The 24,742-nt window shown below is 34.7% G+C and overlaps 1 protein-coding gene and 1 long non-coding RNA gene across 3 annotated transcripts; one reads left to right on the forward strand and one right to left on the reverse strand.

The window, feature by feature from the left end:
• Positions 1 to 9,665: 9,665 nt before the first annotated feature.
• Positions 9,666 to 10,775, reverse strand: LOC148849562 (uncharacterized). The gene has a single exon (XM_088949225.1). The coding sequence runs from the start codon at positions 10,606 to 10,608 to the stop codon at positions 10,120 to 10,122; it is 489 nt and encodes a 162-aa protein (XP_088805351.1). The 5' UTR covers positions 10,609 to 10,775; the 3' UTR covers positions 9,666 to 10,119.
• A 2,030-nt stretch (positions 10,776 to 12,805) lies between these two features.
• Positions 12,806 to 20,157, forward strand: LOC148849563 (uncharacterized). 2 transcript variants are annotated; one of them, XR_016100643.1, is made up of 6 exons: positions 12,806 to 13,549; positions 17,157 to 17,182; positions 17,369 to 17,434; positions 18,693 to 19,038; positions 19,384 to 19,616; positions 19,744 to 20,157. It is a non-coding gene; the product is annotated as an uncharacterized LOC148849563 (long non-coding RNA). The 2 variants fall into 2 exon arrangements; XR_016100644.1 differs by having other exon boundaries at positions 12,832 to 13,549; positions 17,369 to 17,510; positions 19,744 to 20,154.
• The last annotated feature ends 4,585 nt before the right edge of the window (positions 20,158 to 24,742 follow it).

Below are 24,742 nucleotides of genomic sequence, written 5' to 3' on the forward strand. Positions count from 1 at the left end.
TCGGGGAATTTTCTTTTGCCCCAGATTAGGGATAAGGTGGTGTACCTGTTCATGGGCCGGGTAGCTCGAGGGCCCAACTCGGTCCGACCCGCACCCCAGTTGGGCTTGGTCATGTAATTAGTCCTGCAGGCCTGACTTCGGGTCTAACACAGTAAGCCCAACTGTGTTTTGGGCCGGGCTCGGGATTTGTCAAAAAAGCCCGGCCCAACTCAGCATTATATATTTTATAAAATATATAATATCTCTGAAATCCCAACTGCTAGATCTATAGATTCCCATTATAGGCTGTGAATGAAGCCAATTCAATTACTCTCCAAAAAGTTGAATGGCATGTGATTGCCAATTCTATCTGCTAATGTACAGGGTAATCTACTGCATTAAAAGACAGGATAATCAATACCTTGAAATATTTTTTTTCTTAATTCATTTGCTGGTGTATAGAGCAATTTTTGCTTCTGATGTACAGGGTAATCTGCTGCATTAAAAAACAAGATAATCAATAAAGATTTCCTTTCCATTAAAAAAAATCTGCTGCCCGGACCATTCAAGTTTTAATTTGGTTCCCCTATAGAAAATATATAAATGTTGAGAATCCCTAGAGTTTAAAGAAACTTAAAAAGATGCTATTAGAGTCTTAGTTCTTAATAGATTTTATTCTATCCAAGTCGATGATCAATTTAAGGGAGAAGACTAAAGAAATATAATTTCAACATTATGCTTGGTCATGCAAGAAATAAAATTTCTACACATTGCTTATTTCCATTCACATAGAAGGAGAGTGACACTTCATCTATCCATCTGTTTCCAGACATGATTGATGAAAATAGGAATGGACCACATTCTGCCTTATACTAACCCTTTTTAGGGTTTAGGGTTGGGTTAGGCCATTAGGGTTAGGTTTATTTGTCTAACATTTTTTAACTACTTATAAAATATATTTTTTTTCTTTAAGGTTAGTCTTGAATTTTGATGTCTTGAATCAAGTACCACAACTTTAGAGGCACCATCTAAAAAGAGAGTCATTTCTATTGTATGGGAACATTTTAAAAAAGTAACTATTGATGGACAAGTCAAGACAGTTTGTAATTATTGTAATAAGAAGCTTGGTGGGGAATTAAAAACTGGAACTAAACATTTGCACGAGCATTTGCATAGGTGCCTAAAGCATAATTAACAGGATATAAGGCAACAATTTTTTGGGGCAATTCAAAATAAGAAGGATGAAAAGTTTAAAGTCACATATAACACATTTGATCATTCTACATGAGTATCCTCTCTCTATGGTAAATCACATTAGACTTAGGAGTTACTCATATAGTCTACAACATACATTTATAGTGGTTTTGAGAAATACAATTAAAAAAGATATTCTGAAGATTTTTGAGCAAGAAAAGAAAAAGACAATTAAGTTGTTGGAGAAGAATGAGAGCATAATAGCCATCACAACTGACATGTGGACTGCTAATAATCAGAAGAAAGGGTTTATGGCCGTTATAGCACATTTAATTGATGTTGATTGGGTTTTACAAAGTCGAATTATAAGGTATGCCTTTTTAATATAATAATTCATTAATAGTATTTAGTATTCTTAAGTAAGTTTTGCCATTTTTTATATTTACTTTTGTTGCTTAGCTTTTTTTTTTTCTATTTTATCTATTGTTATAGGTTTGTTTATATGCCTTGCCCACACACAAAAGATGTTCTTGTAGATATGTTAGTGGAATGTTTTTTAGATTGGAATATTGATAGAAAGTTATCTACAATTATCATTGATAATTGCACTACAAATGATGTCATTTTCAATGATATTGTAGATAAGCTTTCTATGAATTCACTTATGTTGGATGGAAGATTCTTGCATATGCGTTGTTATGCACATATACTTAATTTGATTGTACAAGATGGATTAGTTGTGATTGGAGATGCCATTGAAAAAATTCGTGACAATATGGTGTATTGGAAAGCAACCCCCAAAAGAGAATAAAAGTTTGTGGAAACATTCCAACAATTGCAAATTCAAAGTAGTAAGAAGTTGTCTGTTGATTGTAAAACCATATGGAATTCAACATATGAGATGCTTCATACTGTTTTGATTTATAAGGATGTTTTCTCTTGCTTAAGGCAACGCGAATCACAATATAAATGTTTGCCAAGTGAAGAAGAATGGGAGTTGGCAAGGGAAATTTGTGGGAGGTTTAAGTTGTTTTATAATGCGACTAAGTTATTCTCAAGAACTAAGTATCCCACAACAAATTTATATTTTCCCAAAGTTTGTGAGATCAGAATAACATTATCTCAGTGGCTTAGATGTTCATGTAAGGTTATAAGGAAGATAGCATTGAAAATGTTAGAGAAATTTAACAAGTATTGGTGTATAATTAATGGCATTTTGAGTATGCCAACAATATTGGATCCAAGATATAAGACGAATTAAATGGAAATTAAATGAATACTAACATTAGTTAACTAACTAATTAATTTTGTAAACTACTATTATTAATTGAGTTTAATCTGCAATAGTATGGGTAATGCCAATACATGGAGCCCATATTGTATGTTATTACCCATAAATAGTTCAAATTGTCTCTTTATCTTTTCCCTAAGATGTTTATCTCTAAATGACACATGTAAATGAATAGAAAGTAATTAAGATTTAGGAGAAGTTTTAGAGAGAGAGAGAGAGAGAGAGAGAGAGAGATTTTAGGAAGATTTTTAGGTAATTAGGAAGTGGGGACTTATAGGATCAAGGAGAGCCTTACTGATGTGGCTTAATGAGAGGGTATTGAAGGGGTAATGAATAAAAGAGAGATAGAGAACTAAAGAGAATGCAAGAAGGGGGTTTGGAGAAAGGAGAAAGGAGAGGCCAACCATGGGCTAATACTTCAGGCCCATCCATATTTAAAGTAGGTATTCGGTATCATAAGTGTTTATTTTTATAAACATTCCACTTCAGCACCATGTAGGTGTGGTATTTTAATCATATACCTTTTTTTTTTTTTGACAAAAGCATTTATAAAATACATGCTTACTTTAAACATTTTGGGTTCTGTGAAAAGTTATCATTACAAAGAAAATTACCAAAAGTTTCTTGTAATGGTATTAATGTTTTTTACGTTTATGTGGTAAGGTATAACTAAGTTGGCTCATGTTAGCAAGGTGCTAATCGGTTAGTAAGGTCTCTTATTGGTTGTAGCAGAGACTTGGGATCAAATCCCACTTGTACCTAGGTTGGGGGGTGGGGGGGGGGGGGGGGGGCTTATGGGTTTGGAAATGGGCTACCCCCCGAGCTAGCCCAAATTGCACCCCTCCTATGAATAAAAAGCGTATACAAAACCCAAATATACATATACATTGCCTAACAAAACGGCCATGATACCAAACATGTCTGTGCTATGCTTATTCCATCACCCTTAGTTATAGAGGCCATAAAAACCCTTTTGGGGCGTAGATGGAGTGAAACAAACTGCAAACAAGAAAATAAAATCTTGTCTCAATCTATTTCACCAAATAGCTGGATCACTAATTTTGAAGACATCTTTCTCGCCCATCCCATTAGGTTAGCTTCACCTTGTGATTAGAACATTAAACCAATATTTTATCCCATCTCCTGTAAGTTGTCTTGATGCCTTTTTAATTTCACGTTTTTTTTTTCCTTTTTGAAGACAATATTGTTTCACTTCTGAAAAAGTGAAATTCTAAAATGAGCAAATATTGCAATGAACCATCTGGTTGCATTCATGGAAGAATTTCTATGAACCAACCAATGTTTGGTTCAACTCTCATTCTTTCTCATTTTTATTGAAATTCTAAAATGGATAAGAATGAATAAAATGGGTAGAATGAGAAAATACTGCTACGAACTAAACACTTTTATCTTAAAAATGAATTCTTTTCAAACGGGCCAATACCCTATGTTGCTTATTTTCATTCTTAAACAAAAATGTGTCAGCAGCCATAAACTGCCAACCTAGGTCTCCAAAATTGTGCATAGATGTTTACTAGTGGATGGCTAGCGATCAATGCCCATTGGCATAAGCTTTTACAACAGTCCACCAATAAACATCAATGGTAGTGGTTTTGTAGACCTAGGATGGTGATTAATGATCGTTGGCACAGAATATTTTTAAAGAATTAAAATGGGCAAGATGGGGCGTGATTATTTTTCATGCTACATGATGCCTCAATTCTAGTGCTATGGGTTGATTTTTCATTCTAAAAAGAATGAGGCCCATGGCAAGAATTTTGTAACCAAATGTTCTAATGTTATTCATTCTTGCCTAGAATTAAAAATAAAAAAATGAGTTCCAAAGTAGCAAACCAAACATGGTTGTGCTTATGTGGCCTCACATTAATGTAACCCCAACTAAATACCTTGCACACACAAATTATTTGGTCTTAATTTCTTGTGGACCAAGCCATCCATTCCACCTTTTTAGGTTGCATTTGGCATTCCTTATTTTAAGATTTTATCTCCTTTTTGCAGTTAAGAACAAAAGGGAGATAAGTCTTTAAAATAAAAATCAGTTGCAGCCTTAGTATAATATTATATTTCATTGTTTATCTCTATGTTTTGTTTCATTCAGAGTTTCTTTTCTCATATATATATATATATATATATATATATCCCATTCAGACGCCTAGCACTCCAATATTTTTAGAAAAGATGATTCAAAAGTGGTTAATTCCACTTTCAAATAGAATAACTACCTTATAAGTGGTTTATTCAAACACATTCAATCCACTTTGAAATGCTACAAACGTGGCTATTTATAAAAACACATAAAGTACTCAAAATAAATTTATCAAATAGTAAATACCAATTAAAGTGAGTTACTGTTTACAAAATTCACCATGAGTTTTCAACATTTCTCTTAAACTCACCACAACTTTTCAAAATGTCTAAAACTCACCATGTTACTAAGTTTTTATTTTCCAAAACTCACCTTCCGTTAGTGCACCGTTAATGCTTCTTAACAGAGGTATCTATGTCAGCATAAATAACAACTTTCATGACCAAATTACCCTTGAATGGTGAGTTAGAGAAAAAAATGGTCTTTTCAGTTTTCAATTTTCTTGTTTTTTTTTTTTGCATTTTTAATGTTTTCCAATGTTTTTTATAATTTCTGTTTTTTACACTTTTCTATTTTCTACAATCTATAAATTTTTGGTGGTTTTTCTATAATTTTTATTTTCTGATTTTGTTTTACAATTTATATAGTTTCTATAATTTGAAAATAAGTTTTTATTTTGTTTGCAATTTCTATAATTTTTATATATTTTTTAATTTCTATGTTTTTATGTATTTTATGTTTGAAAATATTTTTTTTATTTTTTTTTTCATTTTTCATGTCGAAATATTAAAATGGTAATATATTAACACCCATTAATTTATTTTGTATATATTTTATATTTTTCTATGAAGGTTAAAATGGTAATATATTAATGCCCGTTAATCTATTTAATGTCAAGTTAGTGACATGGTGAGTTTTAGACATTTTGAAAGGTTATGGCAAGTTTAAGATAAATGCTGAAAACTCACGGTGAGTTTGAGACAATTTCCCTATAAAAAAACACACATACAAAACTCAAAATAAATTTATCAAATAAATAATAAATACCAATTAAAGTGGGTTACTGTTTATAAATAAGACCTCATTTAATCTCTTAAATCATATTAAAAACAACATAAGTTGATAGTGATTTTGAAATAAAATAGGTCATAATAGATTGTGAATTACAAAGATGTAAGACCAATATTAATTTTTCTAATCTATTTTTTATAATTATGTTGTAATTTTCAAACTAAATGACACCAATGAATAACATTTATGTGATATTTCCACTTATGCCCCAAGAGGTAAGTTGGTCAATTGGTACATTGGCTACAATACCTATGTTCGCATTTGGAGTTATATTGAATCCCATGGTAAACGAGGACACTTGAGACAATGTACCTGTGCACTTGTTGAGTTCTATAAGCAATGTCTCCCTCTCAACTCTTTCTTTACTAGGGTAATTGATAGTGTGTAAGGCCATGCTTGGGAGTGGTTATTTGAAATAAGTGCTTATTAGGGTGGGGACCACACCATTAAGCAATTATTGGTGTTTAGGAAATAAGCCCAAAATAAGTGTTTATTTTAAAAGTAAGGGCTTATTTTTTAAGCCTAAATTCTAGTTAAATTTTAAAATACCACTTATAAAATTATCCCTAGTTGAATTTTATAAAAGTACTTTCATAAAAGTGATTTCATAAAAAGTGTTTTTATAAAAGTACTTGTTCTTTCATAAAAGTACTTCCGTAAAAGCATTTTTATGAAAGTACTTTCGTAAAAGTGATTCCATAAAAGTACTTTCACGAAAGTGCTTTTGTAAAAGTACTTTTATAAATGTGCTTTAGTGCTTTCACAAAAGTGCTTTTCATAAAAATATTTTTCATAAAATTACTTTTATAAAAATGCTTCCGTAAAAGTGTTTTTATAAAAATATTTTTATAGAAGTAATTTAATAAAAGTACTTTAATAAAGGTATATTTTGAAAAATTAAAAGAAAATGAAGGACAAAATAGTTACAAATGCTTATTAGAGAAAAAAAACTACCAAATGTCCAATATAAAATAAGTGCTTATTTTTTAAAACAAGCACTTAAAAAAGTTGGGTGTCAAATGTAAATAAGTGTTTATTCGAATAAAATACTTGTTTTTAAGCATTTATTTTTCACATAAGCACTCCCAAACAATAGTCTAAAAATATTAAAAATTTACTTATTTCCATAAATTTTACCTAAAAAACACTTACATAATCATAACCCAAATAAATAAAAACTAACGGAGCCTTAAATACGGCAAAAAGTTGTGGATGCAATATTAGATTTTGTAGATCAAAAAGAGCTCTTCCCCTCTTATGGTGAATTTAAACAAAAAAGAGCGTTAATTGAAGTGAATTGCAAAAATGGACCTAAGTACGGTGGTGAACTTGGGTTGCTTTGGATGGCCCATATACGCTGGGCCCATTTAATGAAGAATATCTTGTTACTTGTATGTTGTTTGGACTTCTGTCGGTGAATGAACCTCAAATAAGTGGACGCGAGGGAATTGTAATAATCCATCAAGTAGGACTCTGCTTTGATTAAACTGGACGAAAATGGTGTCGTGGCTCAGGGGTTGGGACATGGGACCCATCCCAACAGTGATGGGACCAAAACGAAGTCCATATTCACGAGTTTGATGCAATTGAGGCCCATCTGCACTCAAACTGCCAATTGCGCAAACACTCTAACAGGATTTATTTATTTTTTGCACCACACATTTTATTATATAGAAGGATCAAGTTGCTCCGCTGAATAGCTTATTTGATTTGTCTTTTAGTGGATAAAAATAAAAGAATAAAATACAAAATTTTCTCTTAAAGTTTTTAATAATCATAAAAATTCTCTACAGTTTTATTTTAGCAAAAATCTCCCATAGATTTTTAAATAATTAGACAAAAATCTCCCTTCGTCACTAACTCAGACGGAAAACATCACCATTTACGAAATTATTCATCTACATTTACGAAATTGCCCTTATCACACACCCAAATCCGGAGAAAATCGACGCTGGCTTGTATCACACCCAAATCCTTTGCGCCTTTTTTTCTTTTGTTCGAGTAACGTTAAAACATCTATCTCTGAACACGGTAATAAACCAATGTGATCGACAACACTATTAACATTCCAAACATCACCCTAAGATTTGAGCGTTGAACAACATCAATTTTTGAACACGGTAAATTAACAACATATCAAATCTGAACTTTATTGCTAGATGAACGTTATACTCTTTGGCGAAGACGAAAGGGACGATCCCTTGAGGGAGCTTGACATGTAAAATTGTGATGTGAGGAGATGGAAGCCGCAACCATTACAGTTGGGCACGTTAGAAAACGCATGACCACGACGAACGCTGCAACCAAGTTCCCACATGCCGGAGCACCATAACTAAACCGGTGCAGTTTCAGTCATAGAGACCTTCTTCCGATAACTGTTATCGGTGCATTTTCGGTCATGGAGCCGACCACACAAGATCAAGAGGACCACAAGAAACGTAATCATTGGTCCCGCATATTGGTCAATGGACCTGGGATAATTGACACACTTAATTTACCAAAAATGTCACAGGCTATTGCCATGCAAGGAAATCGTCGCTTGCAGTAAATGACCAATCCCATTAAGCCTCAGTCAGCTCTCTATTCAATCTTCTCGTGGCTAGAGAATATCATTAACCATGGCCACGATGAAAGGTGATTTGGCCCGACCTACTAAAGAGAGGACACGTGAACATGATCTGACCAAGAGATGACAAGTCAGTTTATCATGATCAGTCTGCAACAGATCGAGTTCGGGTAACCAACCACCTCGGGCTAAAGAGACTTCAAGACAAGGCCACCTCGGAACGAAATCACTTCGGTACTAGATCGCAACAAGAATACCTCGATGCCAAGGCACTTCGACACTCAACCCAGTTCGGGACTTAAAGACATCAGCTCGGAGACACTGACATGCCATGAAAACCCCTCCAAAGGATCCTAGGCCTCATGGGATCACGTCGCATAACAGCTAGCATTATCTCCCCGACCGATTCGGGCGAAATTGATGAACCTTATCAGTTGGCAGCATCATCTTTCAATTAACGTGAAAACGGATCCTATCATGACGAAGATCCTAGAACCGATCCGCGAAACCCACGAGGATTCGACTATATAAAGGCTCCACCCTCGGAGGTTCAAGGTACATGTGATTATTCTACTCTTTATCTTTCTACACTTTAAAGCTTTCTAACTCGCAATAGTCTACGAACTTAAGCATCAGAGTGACCTCGCCGGACTAACAACCCCGGATTCTCTGATCTTTTTCTTGCAAATCAACTTAATCCATCGTCCACCTAGAAACTAAATCACCTCCAGCAGAGAGCAAGTAGATCGCATTACATCAACCCACAAATTGGATGGCCATGTTCTCTTTGTCATTTTCAAATGGCTGAGAAACTAACGTTTGAGCACAGACGACCGTTAATAAGTTATTAACGCCGGTCATTCGTATTCGGCTAACGCTCAGGCTGCCTCTAACATTATAATATAACTATCTATACAAAAGTACACAGAACATGGCCATTAGACCGGCGTCAGAGAGTATAGAGATTGATCCCTTTATTATTTGCAACATCGACACGTCCCACTTGCATTAACGAAAAAGAAATACTCTATAAGCTAAAGATTCAACAAGCATAACGACAAATAGTTAGATAAAGGATGCTTCATGGGAAAAATCAGTTTTTCTTCGCCGGGAAGCTCAAAGGACCAAATAACACCGAGGAGGCTGGATACGTGTTTTCGCCATGCTACTTTACAAGATCTTTAAATAACACCTCAAGGGTAATTTGTAAGTATAAACGTTTTCTGTCGGAGGTTTTGCCCAATTTTTTAAAAATTTAAGGGAAGTTTTTGCTAAAATAAAATTATAATTGTCAGAAATTTTAGAGGAGAATTTTATATTTTATCCAAAATAAAATAATCATATATTTGGGATTAAACTTAATCAATCCTGCATTTAATTAAACTACTTCAGCTATAAAGGAGAGGAGCCAATGACTTCAATTCAGCCACTTCAGCCCTTATATGAGAACCCTTCAATTTATAAACAAGAATATCACTTTCCATGAGAATTCCTAACAAGAATATCACAAGTTGTGATTCACAATTCAACATTATTTCATTTACACATCTTGTTCAGAAAACCAAAAAAAAAAAAAAAAACATTAATCTAAGACTAATTAAAATATAATAATAACCACCTTTGTTCCCAAACCAGCACCACCCCCTCTCTGTGAAGAAGAATGCTTTCTCAGTTTACCAAATACATATCTTACAAACCCATTTATATTTATAGAAGGAACTTACTTACCACCCAACAAAATTCCACATATAATTAATAACAAAACTTTAAAAAGAAGCCTCAAAACGAAAAAAAAATACAAAATAAAGAGAGAATTTGACCGAATTTGATCTTGATTATTTAACCAGCTTCTCGCTTCCCATGATTGAAATGCTATATGCTTATTTATTTTCAGTGGGATTTGCCAACTTATCAGTAAGTGATGGAGTGGTGCTCGTGACTACATATTTGAGTTATAGGTAAACCTGCAGCATTGTTGGAGCCCACGAGCCTTGTGAACTCGGATCTCACCTTATAGAAGACATGTCTCCAGCTGCCTTTGTTGTGGCAACCCAGCATTGCCGATTCTTCTTCATTCATCTCCAGATCTTTAGCGAATGCAGGTTTTCTTGATATGATCCAACCCCATCCCCAGTCCCACCATTTCCTCACGGAATTTCCGGCGGACTCTCCGATGGAGGACATGGATTTTGATCGGGCAAAGCGCCAGGAAGCGGCATGAGTGGATATGGGCTGAATTGCGAGTACTGAGAGAGAGGAGAGTCGTCGACGCAATCCTTGTTCACGTCCAGCATTGGGGCTTGTATGAGACACAACTGGGAGGGACTCGTAGTCGTCGGTAGGTATGGAGGGGAAGAAACTTGGCTTCTTAATGCTCTCGAAGAAGGAACTCATGCTCATGCCTCAGCTCGTTTCTGCTCTGCTGGAGAAGAAGAAAGAGAAAGGGATCAGAGAAGAGATGATAGTAAGAGAGAGAGATGTTGTGTTGGTTGTAGTCTTATTGGTTTTCTGATTGAGCATAGAATAGAATTATGATGGATGATAAGGGTGAAGGGGTAAAAAGGCCATAAGGGGGCCCGTTATATTTACGTAGTCTTCGGTTTGGGTTGTACACACAACACAGTTTTATTATGGAGGAGGAGACCCGTGATGGTGGCTCGTCCACATGAAGAGCTAGCTGTCTTCTGTCGGTAGAGTAATGTGGATGCCTTTCATTCTTCTCTCTCTCTCTCTCTGAAAAACCCATTTTTTCTCTTTCCCAACCACATTGGCCATTTGGCTGAACTGTTGATTCCCTCTGCCGACTGCCGACAACAATGGTAAAATAAATGAAAAACAAAGGAGTGCTAATATTACTGATTTGAGTCGGGAACTAAGTGGGGAGGGTGGGTCAGGATGAAGATGAAGATGATGACCAAGGCTTAACTAAGCACCTTATATAATTGAGGAGGATTACTAAGCTTATTCATGAAAATTCTTCTCTTGCTTCTCTCAAAATTGTATTTTTTTTAATGAATAAGTGAACTGCAATCCACCTTAGAAATCTGAAATTACAGCCCTTTCTAATTTATTAGTAGTCCCCTATAAATCGCATCCTGTTTATGAATTTAGCATCAATCTACAGGTAGGATTCATCTGACCTATATGGTAGGGTCAGATTTTTGAAGTGGACTGAACTATAAAAACCCAAAAAAAAAATTAACGTAAAAAACTTTTAATAGGTTATAGTTTGTATGGGTGCATGCCATTCTTCTAAATAAAATGGGGTATTTAATTATATTAATGTTCTAAATCAAATAAACACGGCCTAAATGCTTCAAGCTAGAGTGATGGCCCTTTCTAAGGGCTGAAGCTTTGGTTAATCAAATCTGGGCTATCTGGATTTTGATTAATCTTGTTTATATGCTGTCTGGGGTGGGGTGGGGCCTACCTCACAAGTCCAAAAAGCCCTCACTGATGGAGATTGAAGCGCAGAAGCTTTCGATTGTTTGAATGTGGGGTTCACGTGAACGGCTCATTTGATGTGCCTCCTCACCGATACTTCACTTCTTAGGTAGAGGTGTAAATTGGGCCATGCTGGGCCGGCCTGTGCAAAAGGTGGGTCGTTATGGGTCGTGCCATCCTCCTCAATGGAAATTTTGGGGGTTGGCCTAGGATGGCCCACGACCTAGAACCACGTGGGCCCATGGGATGGGCCGGGTTGCAGACCATGCTGTGGGCTTGGGTTGGGCCACAGGGTGGGCCTTAGGCCTGGGCCGAATTAGGCTGCACTGTTTTTTTTTTTTATTTTGTTTTTTCTTGAAATTTTTGATTTCTTTTCTAAGTAAAATTGTAAAACTAAAATATTTAACTTTTCTTTGAACTTTGGGAATTGTGAACTATTTAAAAAATTAAGAAATGAGAAATCTAAGTTATCTAACACATAAATGAAAAAAATACTTAACTAAATTGAAATAAGAATGATAGAATAACAAATTGGAAGAAAAATAGGATTTTTATTTTATTTAAATTTGAATGGTACAAATTACAAATACAATGATTGGATCATTGAATACTTGGATGAATGAAATATAAACGTGAAATAAATTAATAAAATATAAAAAATATAATATAGTTACAAAATAAAAAATAAAAAATTATATTGCTAAAAAATTAAAAAAATATCAAATAAATTAAATAAAATTAAAAAAAATTACATTAATTTGAAAAAATAAAAAATTCTATACAAATTGTCAAATTCATAAACCATCATTCATGACTTTCATCATCTACTTTAGGTGAAATATACAGTGTAATATCATGCCCTCCTTTATCTTATAATCTATCTTTTACATCTAATCAATCCTTAAAGTAAATGTACATCTTTATTCATTACAAGAAAAACGACTTAAACCAACAATTTTCTTCCGGCAGCTTTATCTAATGTCAGAAAAGATAGGCAAATTCGAACAAAAATGACCCATTTAGGAGGAGCCCGCGGTCAAATTTTAATTAAAACAGGATCACGTAACACACCATGGCGGCGTTTTTTATTGGTAAATAAAATTAAAAATAATAAAAATTGAGATATAATTTTAGGGGTCCCGCCAAAACGGTTAAGTTGCGCCAAGAGAAGAGAAGAGAGGGGTCGTTAATGTCAAACGACGAATCCCTCGCTAAAAAAATCATGGGTTCCATAAATCTCGATGCCATTACCTTCTTGGTTTCTTTGAGAATATACATCTTTCTTCAATTCCTCCACCAATTCGCCAACTGATGGTGGCTCAGTTGGTAGGTTCTCTGACTCGTCGGAGTAGTGACGAGAGATCAAATCCCGCTGCCACAGGGGTTGGGGGGTTAAGGGAAAGGGGATGGGCTACCCCTGTTGTGTAGCCCCATGAAGCGAAAAAATAAAAATTCCTCCACCAATTCAGAGAACTAAATCCCTAATCTCATGCCATTATCTTCTTGCTTCTTCGAGCCTATATATCCTTTTCTCTTGACCGATTCAGAGAACTACTTCGTGTCTTTCATTCTCAATGCTAGAACTGTGAAGCGATTCGGAGAACTATAAAGCGAGGAAGCGATTCGGAAAACTATGAAGCGAGGAATAGTTGAAGCCCCGAACATAGAGGTTGATTTGAATTCTAGATCAATTGAGAGAGGTCGATTTGATCGAAGCCACGAATAGAGAGGTCGATTTGAAGCAATGAACTTACTTGTGAATACCCCACCGTTTTGAAGATTTGAAGCCAGAGTTTGCAGTGTACACGGAGAGTTCAATTGAATACCCACCGTTTTGAAGATTTGAAGCCAGAGAGTTTGCGGTGAAGACAGAGAGTTCAACTGAGCTTCATTCCTGGTACTCCATTTCCGCTACTCAATTTGAATTTCTGTCTACTGATGCTTGTGTGAATTGAATACATGTGCTTATTTATTTGGATAATTAAGGTTATTTAACCCATAATAGCGTGCTTATTTATTTGGATAATTAAAGTTACCCATAATAGTAAATGTGGATTCTAGAACCCCTGTATATATTAGTATCTTGCTTTCATGAAGCCGTGTTTTAGGTATGCTTGCCTTTAATATGTTTTTGAAATTTATCTTGACTTTAAGAATGTATCTTTAGAAATGCATTGCAAAATATTTATTATTAAATAGAGATAGAGCTTAAGAGTTGCATTTTCACCTTTCATTTAATTAAAATAGGGATTGATGGCAAAAAACTACTTAATGCAATTCATTTATTTCTTTGCCCTACAAGTCCAGCTTTTACTTTTAGTGCGATGACTTACCATGTTTGTATTATGAGTTTTCTCAGAATTGCATAGACTTGGGAGTTGGTCTGGACCAGTTTCGAAATGTTGTTATATAATTTACAAGATTTTAAGCTGGAAAGCTTAAATTGTTTTAATTGTATAACTGTATGTCCTAATCTGCATCAACCAACATGGTGATCGATCAATACATTCACAGTCCTATCTGCTAAAGATAGATGACCAAAGACAATATAAGAGGAAAAAAATGGCGAGCACCAAGAACCAGCCCACCAATATGCCTAGGTCTAGCATAGTTTAAACCTAGAAGCATGGTGGTGATACTCTAGAACCTATCTATAAAATGAAAGAATGCCACACATATAAAATTGGCCAGAGAACTGATAAATTTGCAAGAAAAAAGAAAAAAACAGAAGTTTGAAGCAAATATTCAAAAGTTTGAATAGATTTACATGCAAGGAGACACTTTGCTGGTGTTCATAATTACCTGACAAAATCTCTTTAGACTCCTTTGAGCAACCGATGAGTATACTTCGGTAAAGTAGTAGAAAACTGTCATGGAAAGTTCTAACTCCATTCAAGAGATCATTTCACTTGTTCCAAAAACATATATAAATCAGTCATAAGCTAAGTAAAAAAATACTGAATTGATAAATAATACTGATATATAAACAAAGAAATCAATGTATTCTTCCAAAATTCTTGTCCCACTACAAGGTGACTTTAGTGTGCCATTAGATCTAACAGATGGGTTGGGTTCAAGTAGGATAAATGGAGGGACAGATTAGGGTGAAGGTAAATCTGTACCAAAGCCAACCCATTGACATCCCCAGTCAAGTCAAATCTGAGTTAACCCAGAGTGCCAGACAAACCCAACCAAGACTTAACTCAACCCTGAGTAGTACTAAAGTTGAAGAGTTAGCATCTTGGGTTTGGTATCCTTAGGTTTGGGTTGATCATAAACCTTAACTAACTCATCCAATTTGAACTCACGTCCTCTGCACCGCCAGCCAATAGCAATCTGACACACCATCTTGAAAAATTACTTTAATTTTGAAATGGAAAATTACAGACTGGCATAACAAATTTCTATTGGTATGATGCAGAAAATTTTCTGCACCAATGGTGCAGAGGATTTGAGTTCATCCAATTTGCACTACCAAATAACCAAATAAAACTAGATGCACCATTAGAAGTTTCACCCTAGGGCAGAACTCAACAGATCATATCACCTTTATAACCAATTATTTATTTATGTATTATTTTGTAAACATTGTTGGTCTATATAATATACAAATCATATTCCAGAAAATGATAACTCAAAAGTCAAAATATTTATAAAAAGTGTATGTGCAAAGAAATAGCCTCACCCAAGGCCTCATTTGACTTGGTGTCTTTTCAACTTCAATATGAGTTGGTTGTACTGGATGTTTTCAAGCCAAAGCTCATATGTGGTTTTGAGAGTCTGGACCAGAGCTAAACCACTTCACATTGTATCTCATGTCTTTCAGCCCAATGAGATCCTACCTACTATGGCAAGATCAGTCCAACAAAATAGGCCCATGAAGCAAACCTGTTCTCTTCGTTATTGAATATGATAAAAGAATATTATGTACATGAACCTTGGCTTTCACCATCTACCACTACTATTACTTCAACTATAGTTTTCTTCCCCCACTTACATTCATTCCCTGATAACCCCTTGTTTTGCAAATGAATCAGCCATATAGCTTGCTGATCTCAGTACCCAAATAACTGAAACAACCAACTCCCTTGCTAGTTGCTTGAGTTCTCTTAATACATATCTTTATTGCCATATTATTCTTCAGACAGATAGCCTACTAGAGTCATGGAATCTCTTTCCAGCACAATGTTCCTCTTCTTCAACCTTTTTATCTAACTTTAGTCCATGAAGTATGGCTGTCAATTCTGCTCTAGTAGAGCTCACGACACCAATAAGACCTGAGAATATTCCTATGAAAGTTAACCTGCTCTAGTATGGCTGTCAATTATCCTCTTGCACATCCTTTGTTCTTTTAATGAAAGTTAACCTTTTCTCTCTGAAAAAAAAAACAAAAACAAAAAAAAAAAAAAAACAGTCTGCACATATTTACCAGTACATATCATTAGAATAAAAAACATCATCTTGGGAGAATGAAATGATTAGTTGCCATATCACTGCATTGCCAACACTTTTTTCCGTAAAGTTTCCAATATATAACTTTTACTTTGTGGATGATGGAGGGAAAAAACCAGAGATACAAGGTATTCCAGAAGATATTATGCTTTTTTCTGGAGGAATAAAAGTGATGTAGATTTATTTCAGTGAGCATCGAATAAAAGTAAAAAAATAAGAAACTAAAGAGGAGAGTGTAGAAGAATGTCATTAAAAAGAATACTCCAAATTCTGAGTAGAATTTGTGAGCCTAATTTCTCTCAATCCAGCCATTAGACTGAGTTGAGCTTTGGGTATGTTTTAAAGAAGGATTCCTCAAAATTTCAGGAAGATTAAATCAGGAGAGGACCTTAATTAAATCAAGATTCAGCTTATAGAATAATGAACTGTCATATTGGTCAACAGAAAAGTCAAAATGTTTGACTAATGGATCCACAGTTTGCCTTGCCCAAGGGTGTGTTATTATTGGTTTAACTTTTATCTTTGGTTAAGATGTGCTGGTGCTGGTGGGATAAGAAGCTCATATTAACTTGTAAGGGATCTCCCTCACTTGAGGGGTTCTTTTTTCCACTTGTCAGAAGGTACACTTCTCTGATAGGCCCATGTCATCTAGTAACAATTATGATTGTTTTAGTTTGAACTTAAATAAAGTACTTATTTATTGCTAGTGCGACTTTGGCAATGATATGCATTGACTTTGACTTGGTACACTTCATATTTGCTTGTTGACAAAGTTATCTCTGGTGGAAATATCTATTATTTTCTTATGCTTTTATACTTAAATAAATGATAATCTTTATATATTTAGTGGAACCAAATTAGTGTTCTGCTGGTATTTTTCACTTATTTTATTTTTTTTTATGAGTTGCTGTTGATATTTTTTGTGCTCTGTGTTCTGCTTTAGTATATGACTACAATATTGTGTATCTTACAAAAGTCACAAATTTATCTTCAAGGAAAATGCAGTCATCAATGCTATTATAATTGGAATATGCCCATCCTTTGTGATGCAGGACTAATCTTATCTAAAGCTGGGCAGGTAACAAATTTGAGGGAACAGATAAGTTAATAATGATTGTTAGGGGTCAGATTTACAGGTTGTTGGATTGGTTGTTTTTGGCAAGCATAACAATAAGAATTGTAATAATGACAGAAATGAAAGTGTCTTACTCAGAAATTATGACTAATCGAACTGTTCTTATGACTATTCAAATTGTTCTCTCAGTTTCTGATAAAGATTATAACCATCGCCATCTTCTCAAGAGTCCAAAGCTCCGGTGGCACGCTTCAGGTATACTCTGTTATGCCCTTCCCACCTCCCCTGAAGGCAAAATTTCTGGACCAGATTTCCTTGCAAGTTGAGAAAGGTGAATTAAATTAAATACTGATTGATCGTATCTAAGATTAACAGGAGCTTGTGTAATTCAAGTTTTAGCACAAGCTGTTTTCTACAGCTCTTCCTGTGAGTTTAATTGTGGTGTATTAGGAACTGCTATAGTGATTTGTTAGTAATCTACTTGCCTGCTAGATTTGTTGTATACATTTCGTTCTTTTTCATACTTCCTGCCCCATTTCTGTCCAATCCCTAATTTCTATACTTCCTATTTCATTTTCTTATTTAACTTAGTCCCCTCAAAAGAAAATCCCTGCCTCATTTTCTTATTTAAGTTGATATTGGTATGCTGGCAATTTGGAGAGTTGGGGTTCTTCTCTTTAGAATGAGTTTGATCAAATTATCCAAATAATTCAAAAAATAGGAAAATAATTGATAAAGAAAATGGAGAAAGTATGATTACAAAGGATATGCTGAAAGTATTCTAACAATTGAAGATGGCTTCATTACAGAGCTTTCAAAGATACTTAATTCCTCCCTAGAACACTCAGACCTATCTTAAACTGAAAGTAGAATATGGGTGGAGCTAATGTGTGCCAAAACTTTGACATAAAGGAGGCATTTAATGATGACTCATAGGGGAGAGGGGTGTTAGTTGATCTCTTGTGTCTGCATGCTTCTTCTATAATCTCTTTTAGAAAATCCTTGAGAAAGTATATCTCAACAGTCCGGGTTTAATCTAGGACTTGACATCTTTTTGAAAATTTGTTTTGTAATAAGATTCTTCAACATGAGTTGAGTTATTCCCCCTTTGTTGTTTACTCTTTCACCTTTTGGTCAGACTTGAAAAGGTGAGGACTTGCTCAGTGATACCTGCCATTTCTAACTTTATTTCTAGGAGAAAAGTAAATCTCTATCATTCCTTTGCTTTTAATGCTTTTTCCAGGGAGGAAATGACTCTTAGATGAGAGATTAATAGCTTTTCCAATAAAACAAAAACCAACTAGTAAAGAAGTTTTACTTTTCTTTTACTTAAAGAAAACCAACTAAGATATGACATGGGGCACTATACCTTTTTCTTTGAGTGCAGAGTATGTGTCAAAAAATTGCACGGTGCCTTAGAATTGTTGCAACTTAAATTTTATTCAAGCATATATTGAATTTTTAGACATGTATAGAGCTTTAATCAATGCTAGTTAAATTGGTCTTGAAACAGGTTGCGAGTTGTCCCTCTATTTGAAACTGTGAAGGACTTGAGAGGGGTTGGTTCAGTGATCGGGAAGTTGTTATCCATTGATTGGTACCGGGATCATGTAATAAAAAACCATAATGGACACCAAGAGGTATGTACTACATTAAGAAAGGCATAGTGATTCTGTTTGTCAAGTCCTGGCTGCTTTACTGCTGCTTGGGAACTGTACAAAGCTCAAGGGGATGTCATAGCTGCCTGTAATGAATATGGATTTAAAGTTACATTGTTTCATGGGCATGGTGGGAGTATTGGTCGTGGTGGTGGCCCTACCTATCTTGCCATACAATCCCAGCTTCCTGGTTCTGTGATGGTAAATTTGACTAGTTCAAGACTTCCTATTGTCTTTGATTCTTCTTTGTTGCCAATAAAACTTGACACAACCCATAGATGGTAGGTGTTGTGTAGTCCTTAATTTTCAAGTAGTTAGGGAATTACCATTCCACTTATCTATTTTGAGTACATGAATGAAATGTTCTTATACTATGATCAACAAGAGAAGAAAAAGATCAAATTCTTTACTTATCACATAGGATGTCTTAGCCCATTATTTTCTATTACCTCACCATCTTCAACACCTAGTATCCATATCTGTTACCAATGTGAGAATAGTTATAAGCATATACTTACCAAACCTGGATTGCCTTTGGAAGTGCAGGATGCAGGTTAATTCTTTGCTGATTGCTATGAAAGAATAACAAGCATGCAGTAAGAATATACAAGTAAACATTAAAAGAGGAACCCCATATATAGTTGATGGACAATTATATTGTGTATCTCCACATCAATGTCAGATCTCACGACCACAGCTTCACAGCTGCATACATCTTCAAGGCAATGTTTTAAAAAGTGCTGGAGGCTCTCCATGGGACATGCTAATTAATGAAACAGGTGGAGGCATACAGGAGATACATAGATATTGTGCTTTACACAGGAGGCTTACAGCTTCCAATTGTAGTTGCACTTATTGCCTCATTTTTCTGATCTAAGGTGGTATTGTTTGCTTTTGGTCATGCAGGTTAAGACCATATTTTTCCCTACAGAGAAGCCTATGACATCAGAGGCATGTGCTCCACTGATTGCACTCTTATCAAACTCAACCCAGATCAGATGATTGCCCTGAAACGTTCCAATTATTCCAGCAAGATGAACAATCTGAGGAAGAAGGTTGTATAAGCCAAAGATCAGGGAAAGAAGGCAGTAGCAGTCAGAGATCAAAGGAACAATAAATTGTATTTGAACAATTTGTTTTCGATATTATAATGATCAATCTTTATATTAATAGATTGAGTTTTACATTTAAACTTTTATACAATTTGCATATATCAATTTGCAAGAGTGTATTATGTATTATAGTGGTGGATCAATAAAGTGTGGATATAAAAAAATGTTGAAAATAATATATTATAAAAAAATATATATATTGATCAAAGCCGGTGGTCATCTAATTGCCGACGTAGCTATACATAAGGCTTAAATGGCGACTTAGATATGGTCTAATCCGACGGTTCAGGCCACCGCTAAAAGGAGAAGGACAATTTTTTGCAAAACTTAGGCCGGTGGTCCAGACTGCCCGCTGAAGGAGCAGGCCAGTTTTTGACAAAACTAAAGCCGGTGGTTCCGACCGCCGCCTAAAAGAGTATGGCTTTTTTTACCAAAACCTACATCGGCGGTCCTTGGTGTCTATGCCGGTGCTTTACACTACCGGCACACATGTAAATTGAAAATCATGTCAGTAGTCTGCTTTTACTTGTACCGGCGGTTTGTAATGTTGGTATTTATAATATATTTAAAAAATATTTATTTATTTTTTTTTACTTTATCGGTGGTTTATGACTACCAATGTAATAAAGGATAAGTCGGCAATTCTAAATCGCTGACAATACTTAATTTAAGAGCCCAAATTGATGCCACCTAGGCCGGCGGTTTTGTACAGATATGTTGGCGGTCATGATTTTCCCCGATGGTGGCTATATCGGGAAAGAAAGATGCCAGTAGTTTGCCGGCATTGGTCAATGCTGGCAGTCCCACATCGTCGACAGATACTTGATTTTTTTTTTTTTATAGTGATGCTTTCATCGTTCATGTAGCTTCTTTTGTCATCGAGCACCCTAGTACCTGTCCTAAAACAAGACTCTGATGGAACTGTAGACATCGGAGGGGTTAGTAGATCGCGTGCCATGGCGGCGAGAATTGGATAATTTTTTGAATGTTCACTCCAATAAGCTAAAATATGAAAATTATTTGATCCTTCACCTAAATTAGAAAAATTTGCTTGTAAATAAAAATTAAGTTCAGTAAATGAACTTGTTGTAGAACTAGCAGATTTCTGCCTTCTACTTATTAAATAAAAAAAAAAATTCTCTTCTACTATTGAGCTCAAGGTTAGAAGTAGAAGAAGATGATGTACAAGTTGTAGGAATATTTCCTACAATTTCAGATTCATACAAACTATACATTTCAAATAATAAATTATTAATTTATTCTTTTTTATTTCCCATATCAATATTCATATTTTCACAATGTGATTCAAGTAAAATATATAAGCCATCTTTCCTAATCCTAGGGTCTAATATTGTAGCTAAACAATAAAGGAGAGAAATGTTCTCCCAATATTTTTTTAAATTTATTTTACATTTTTTAAAAAATACATTGAAATTGTGGATTATTTCTATATTTTGCAAAACAATCACTAATTACCATTAACTGATAAGGTAAATTACAACTAGTTGGATATTAAATTCTAGTTAATTCATTAGTTGCATCATAAAAATTTTTTAAAAAATCTCTTATACAGACTACCATTTCCGAATCTTCCTCAAATATCATATCATTAGGCATTTTTGAATTATAAAAATCAGAAAGAAAGTGTTTATGAGATATACAACTTTCTAACATAGTATAGGTAGAATTCCACCTATACTTTACATCTAATATAAAATGTTCATATTTTAAACCATAATTTTGGCATAAATATTTAAAATCTTGTTTTCTTGCCCTTGAACTTTATATATATATATATATATATATATATATATATATATATATATATATATATATATATATAATACAATTTCTAATTTTTGAAATATGAGTAGAAATAATATTCAAGGCATCTTGAATACATAAATTTAAGATGTGACATGCACATCTAATATGAAATAATTTACCATTTAAGCATTGTCTTAATTGAGATTTTAAAATATTTATTGCAGAACCATTATTGCTTGCATTATCAAAACTAATAGAAAATAAATTATTTTCTATTCCATAAGCATGCAAATTATTTAAAATACTTGCAACAATAGCTAAGCCACTATGTGGCCATTCAAGTCTAGTAAAACTTAAAATTCTTTTATTCAAAAGCCAATTTTCATCAATAAAATGATCGGTAACACAAATATAACTAATATTAAATTTGGATGTCCAAACATTCAAAGTAATTGGAACTTTAGAATTAAGATTTGCTAACAAAGAAATTAAATTTTGCTTATATGAATAAAATTTTTTTAAAGCATAAGTTCTTATAGTATTCCTAGAAACTTTTTTGTATTGTGGGTTTACAGAACTACCTAACCATTTTTCTAGTTTTGGATATTCAACTAATATAAATGGTGGTTCTGCATGTATAATATACTTAGCAAGTTTTTGTCTCATTTTTCTTGTAAATATTTAAAAATACCAAAACTACTCCCCCACCCAATTTGTGTTTGGGTTGTTTTTCTACCTTCATCATCTTCTTTCTCATGTGTGAGCAGATGTTTGCTCAAATGACCCGTACCTCCCTTGCTTCAATAACTAAAGTCCTTCCTACATTTTTTGCAAACGACCATTTTCCCCTTCCCCTCAATATCCTCTACTTTGATTTTTTTCCAAACTGTGCTACTCAACTAAGAGGCTCTCATTTTTCCCCTAGTATCAGTACCGGGGGTGAAAGTTCCACTTCCATCGACATCAATCGCATCAGTGCTAACACTATCATAATGCGATTAAATATCATCAATTGTGGACATGTTGGGAATTGGTTTTTAGCAAAGCCAACTATTTTTTTTTTAATTCTAAAATGATAAAAATTGATCTAATTTGACTTACCCAGACTGTCGGTTCAAAATCCCAACTTGATTTCAACGGTTGAAGCCTTTCAACGTCCAAGCCTCCCAAATTGAGATAATTAAGCTGGTTGAGCAAGCCTTTTTCTTGTTAAAAGTTGAAACTTCAATAAAGCTGAGACTTGAGAATTGGAGAATGCAGAATCAGACAATCAGTTAATCAGAATTACTCAGATTGCAGAGAATTGAGAATGTTGAATTAGTGTGATGAGAATGGTGGAGGATAGGGCTACTTATAGGAATTGAACATAATTCAATTGTCCAAAATACCCAAAAAAACTAGTTGTTATCTAGTTGTTGGGACGGGTATTTTGGTCATTGTAAATTCTTTTATAACTTTACCCAAAAAGCCCCCCTAAACTAGTTGTTATGTAGTTGTTGGGGGGCATTTATGTCATTTTTTCAACCCCCCATAAGCAAAATACACAAGTACCCCCCTAATATGGCTATTTATAGTTGTTGAGGGGTATTTCTATAAAAAATCCCCCTAAAAGTTGAAACTAGCCGGGGCCCAACGACTATATTCCGGGCGGGTCGTGCTGGCCTGTGGGCCACGAACCCCCAGCTCAACACGGCACGAACCTTCATGTCAGGCTTGGCAAGACTCGTGAGCTTTCGTGTCGTGCCGTTCGGGCAGCGAGCAGCCCAGCTTGATTTACACATCTATTCTTAGGCAGCTAAGGCTATGTTTGGTTTCAAGGAAAAAGTAGGGAAACCTATTTATGAAAGTTTTACTACCTTTCCCTACTTTTTCCTTCACACTGCCAAACATAGCCTAAGTGCCTTAAGTCATCTGTCACAACTCACAAACATACGTTATCTAATTATGGGTCCATTTGGGAGGACTTAGTTGAATATTCGATTAAGCTGGTTCAGTTGTTTAAAGTGCTCTTAATAAGATACTTAAAGAGACTAAAGCAGACAGCTTTAAAAATGCCTGATGTATAGCTCATTCGAGCTCTTTCTGTCTTATTTACCAAACACGGTTTATAAGTTGTTCCAATGGGACCCATTTTAGAAAGGTAGAAGCTGCTGCACTTCAACCCTCACAAACGGCCACTATGTTTGTTATATGCAGCTTCTTCAAAGCAGACTTATGAGCATGGGTCACTTTGGTTTGGTTCCAAGTAGAACATGGAATTTATCCTGCATGTGTTGGTTCTAGGCAAGGTTCAAAGTATCGGCATGTATCGGCTGATACGTATCATTCCGGGACCCCTTCGATATATCCCTATAGTGGGTGTATCGGGGGTCTGACTGGTTCAGGGGGTGGAGGAGCCCTAAATCAGCCCCCTGAACCGGTTTCAGAAAAAGATAAAAAATGTAAAAAAACATAGTATCGATTCGCCCGATATGCTCCTACTGACGTATCGGGCATATCGATATTTTGAACCTTGGTTCTAGGTTTTTGGAACCATAATATACCATGTGATTTGTTTTTGAACCTTGGTTCCAGGTTTTTGAACCTTGGTTCTTGGTTCTCAAGGGTCGGTTTTAGCGTTGACGGTTTTAGGGCCGATTTCAAGGTTTACCCATGTGATTTGTTTTCTCTTTACCTATCCCCCAAAGAAAATAGGAATATGTTCTTCAAAAACATGATTTTCAATAATAATAATAATAATAATAATAATAATAATAATAATAATAATAATAATAATATAATGATGATGATGATGATATAGTGCACAACTTATCATTATAATTTATACTTTGTAAATATAACATTTTACATATACACATTCAAATATTAAATTGAAGAAACTTGGTTAAATCTCTTTTTTAACTCTTTAAGTGTCTCAATGGTTAAGTGATACCATAGTTTTTGTAACCACGAATTCTTGATTTAAATCTTTACATCCTCAAAGTATTTTGGGATTTATTTTAAGACAACTTTGGTTCCAAGACAAG

Source organism: Nelumbo lutea, chromosome 6 (assembly GCF_056320005.1).
Source record: "Nelumbo lutea isolate HS-2025 chromosome 6, American lotus-T2T, whole genome shotgun sequence".
NCBI classification, from domain to species: domain Eukaryota; kingdom Viridiplantae; phylum Streptophyta; class Magnoliopsida; order Proteales; family Nelumbonaceae; genus Nelumbo; species Nelumbo lutea.

Excerpts from the sequence above, each read along its gene's own strand:
- LOC148849562 (XM_088949225.1), bottom strand. The coding sequence starts at position 10,608 with ATGAGCATGAGTTCCTTCTTCGAGAGCATTAAGAAGCCAAGTTTCTTC.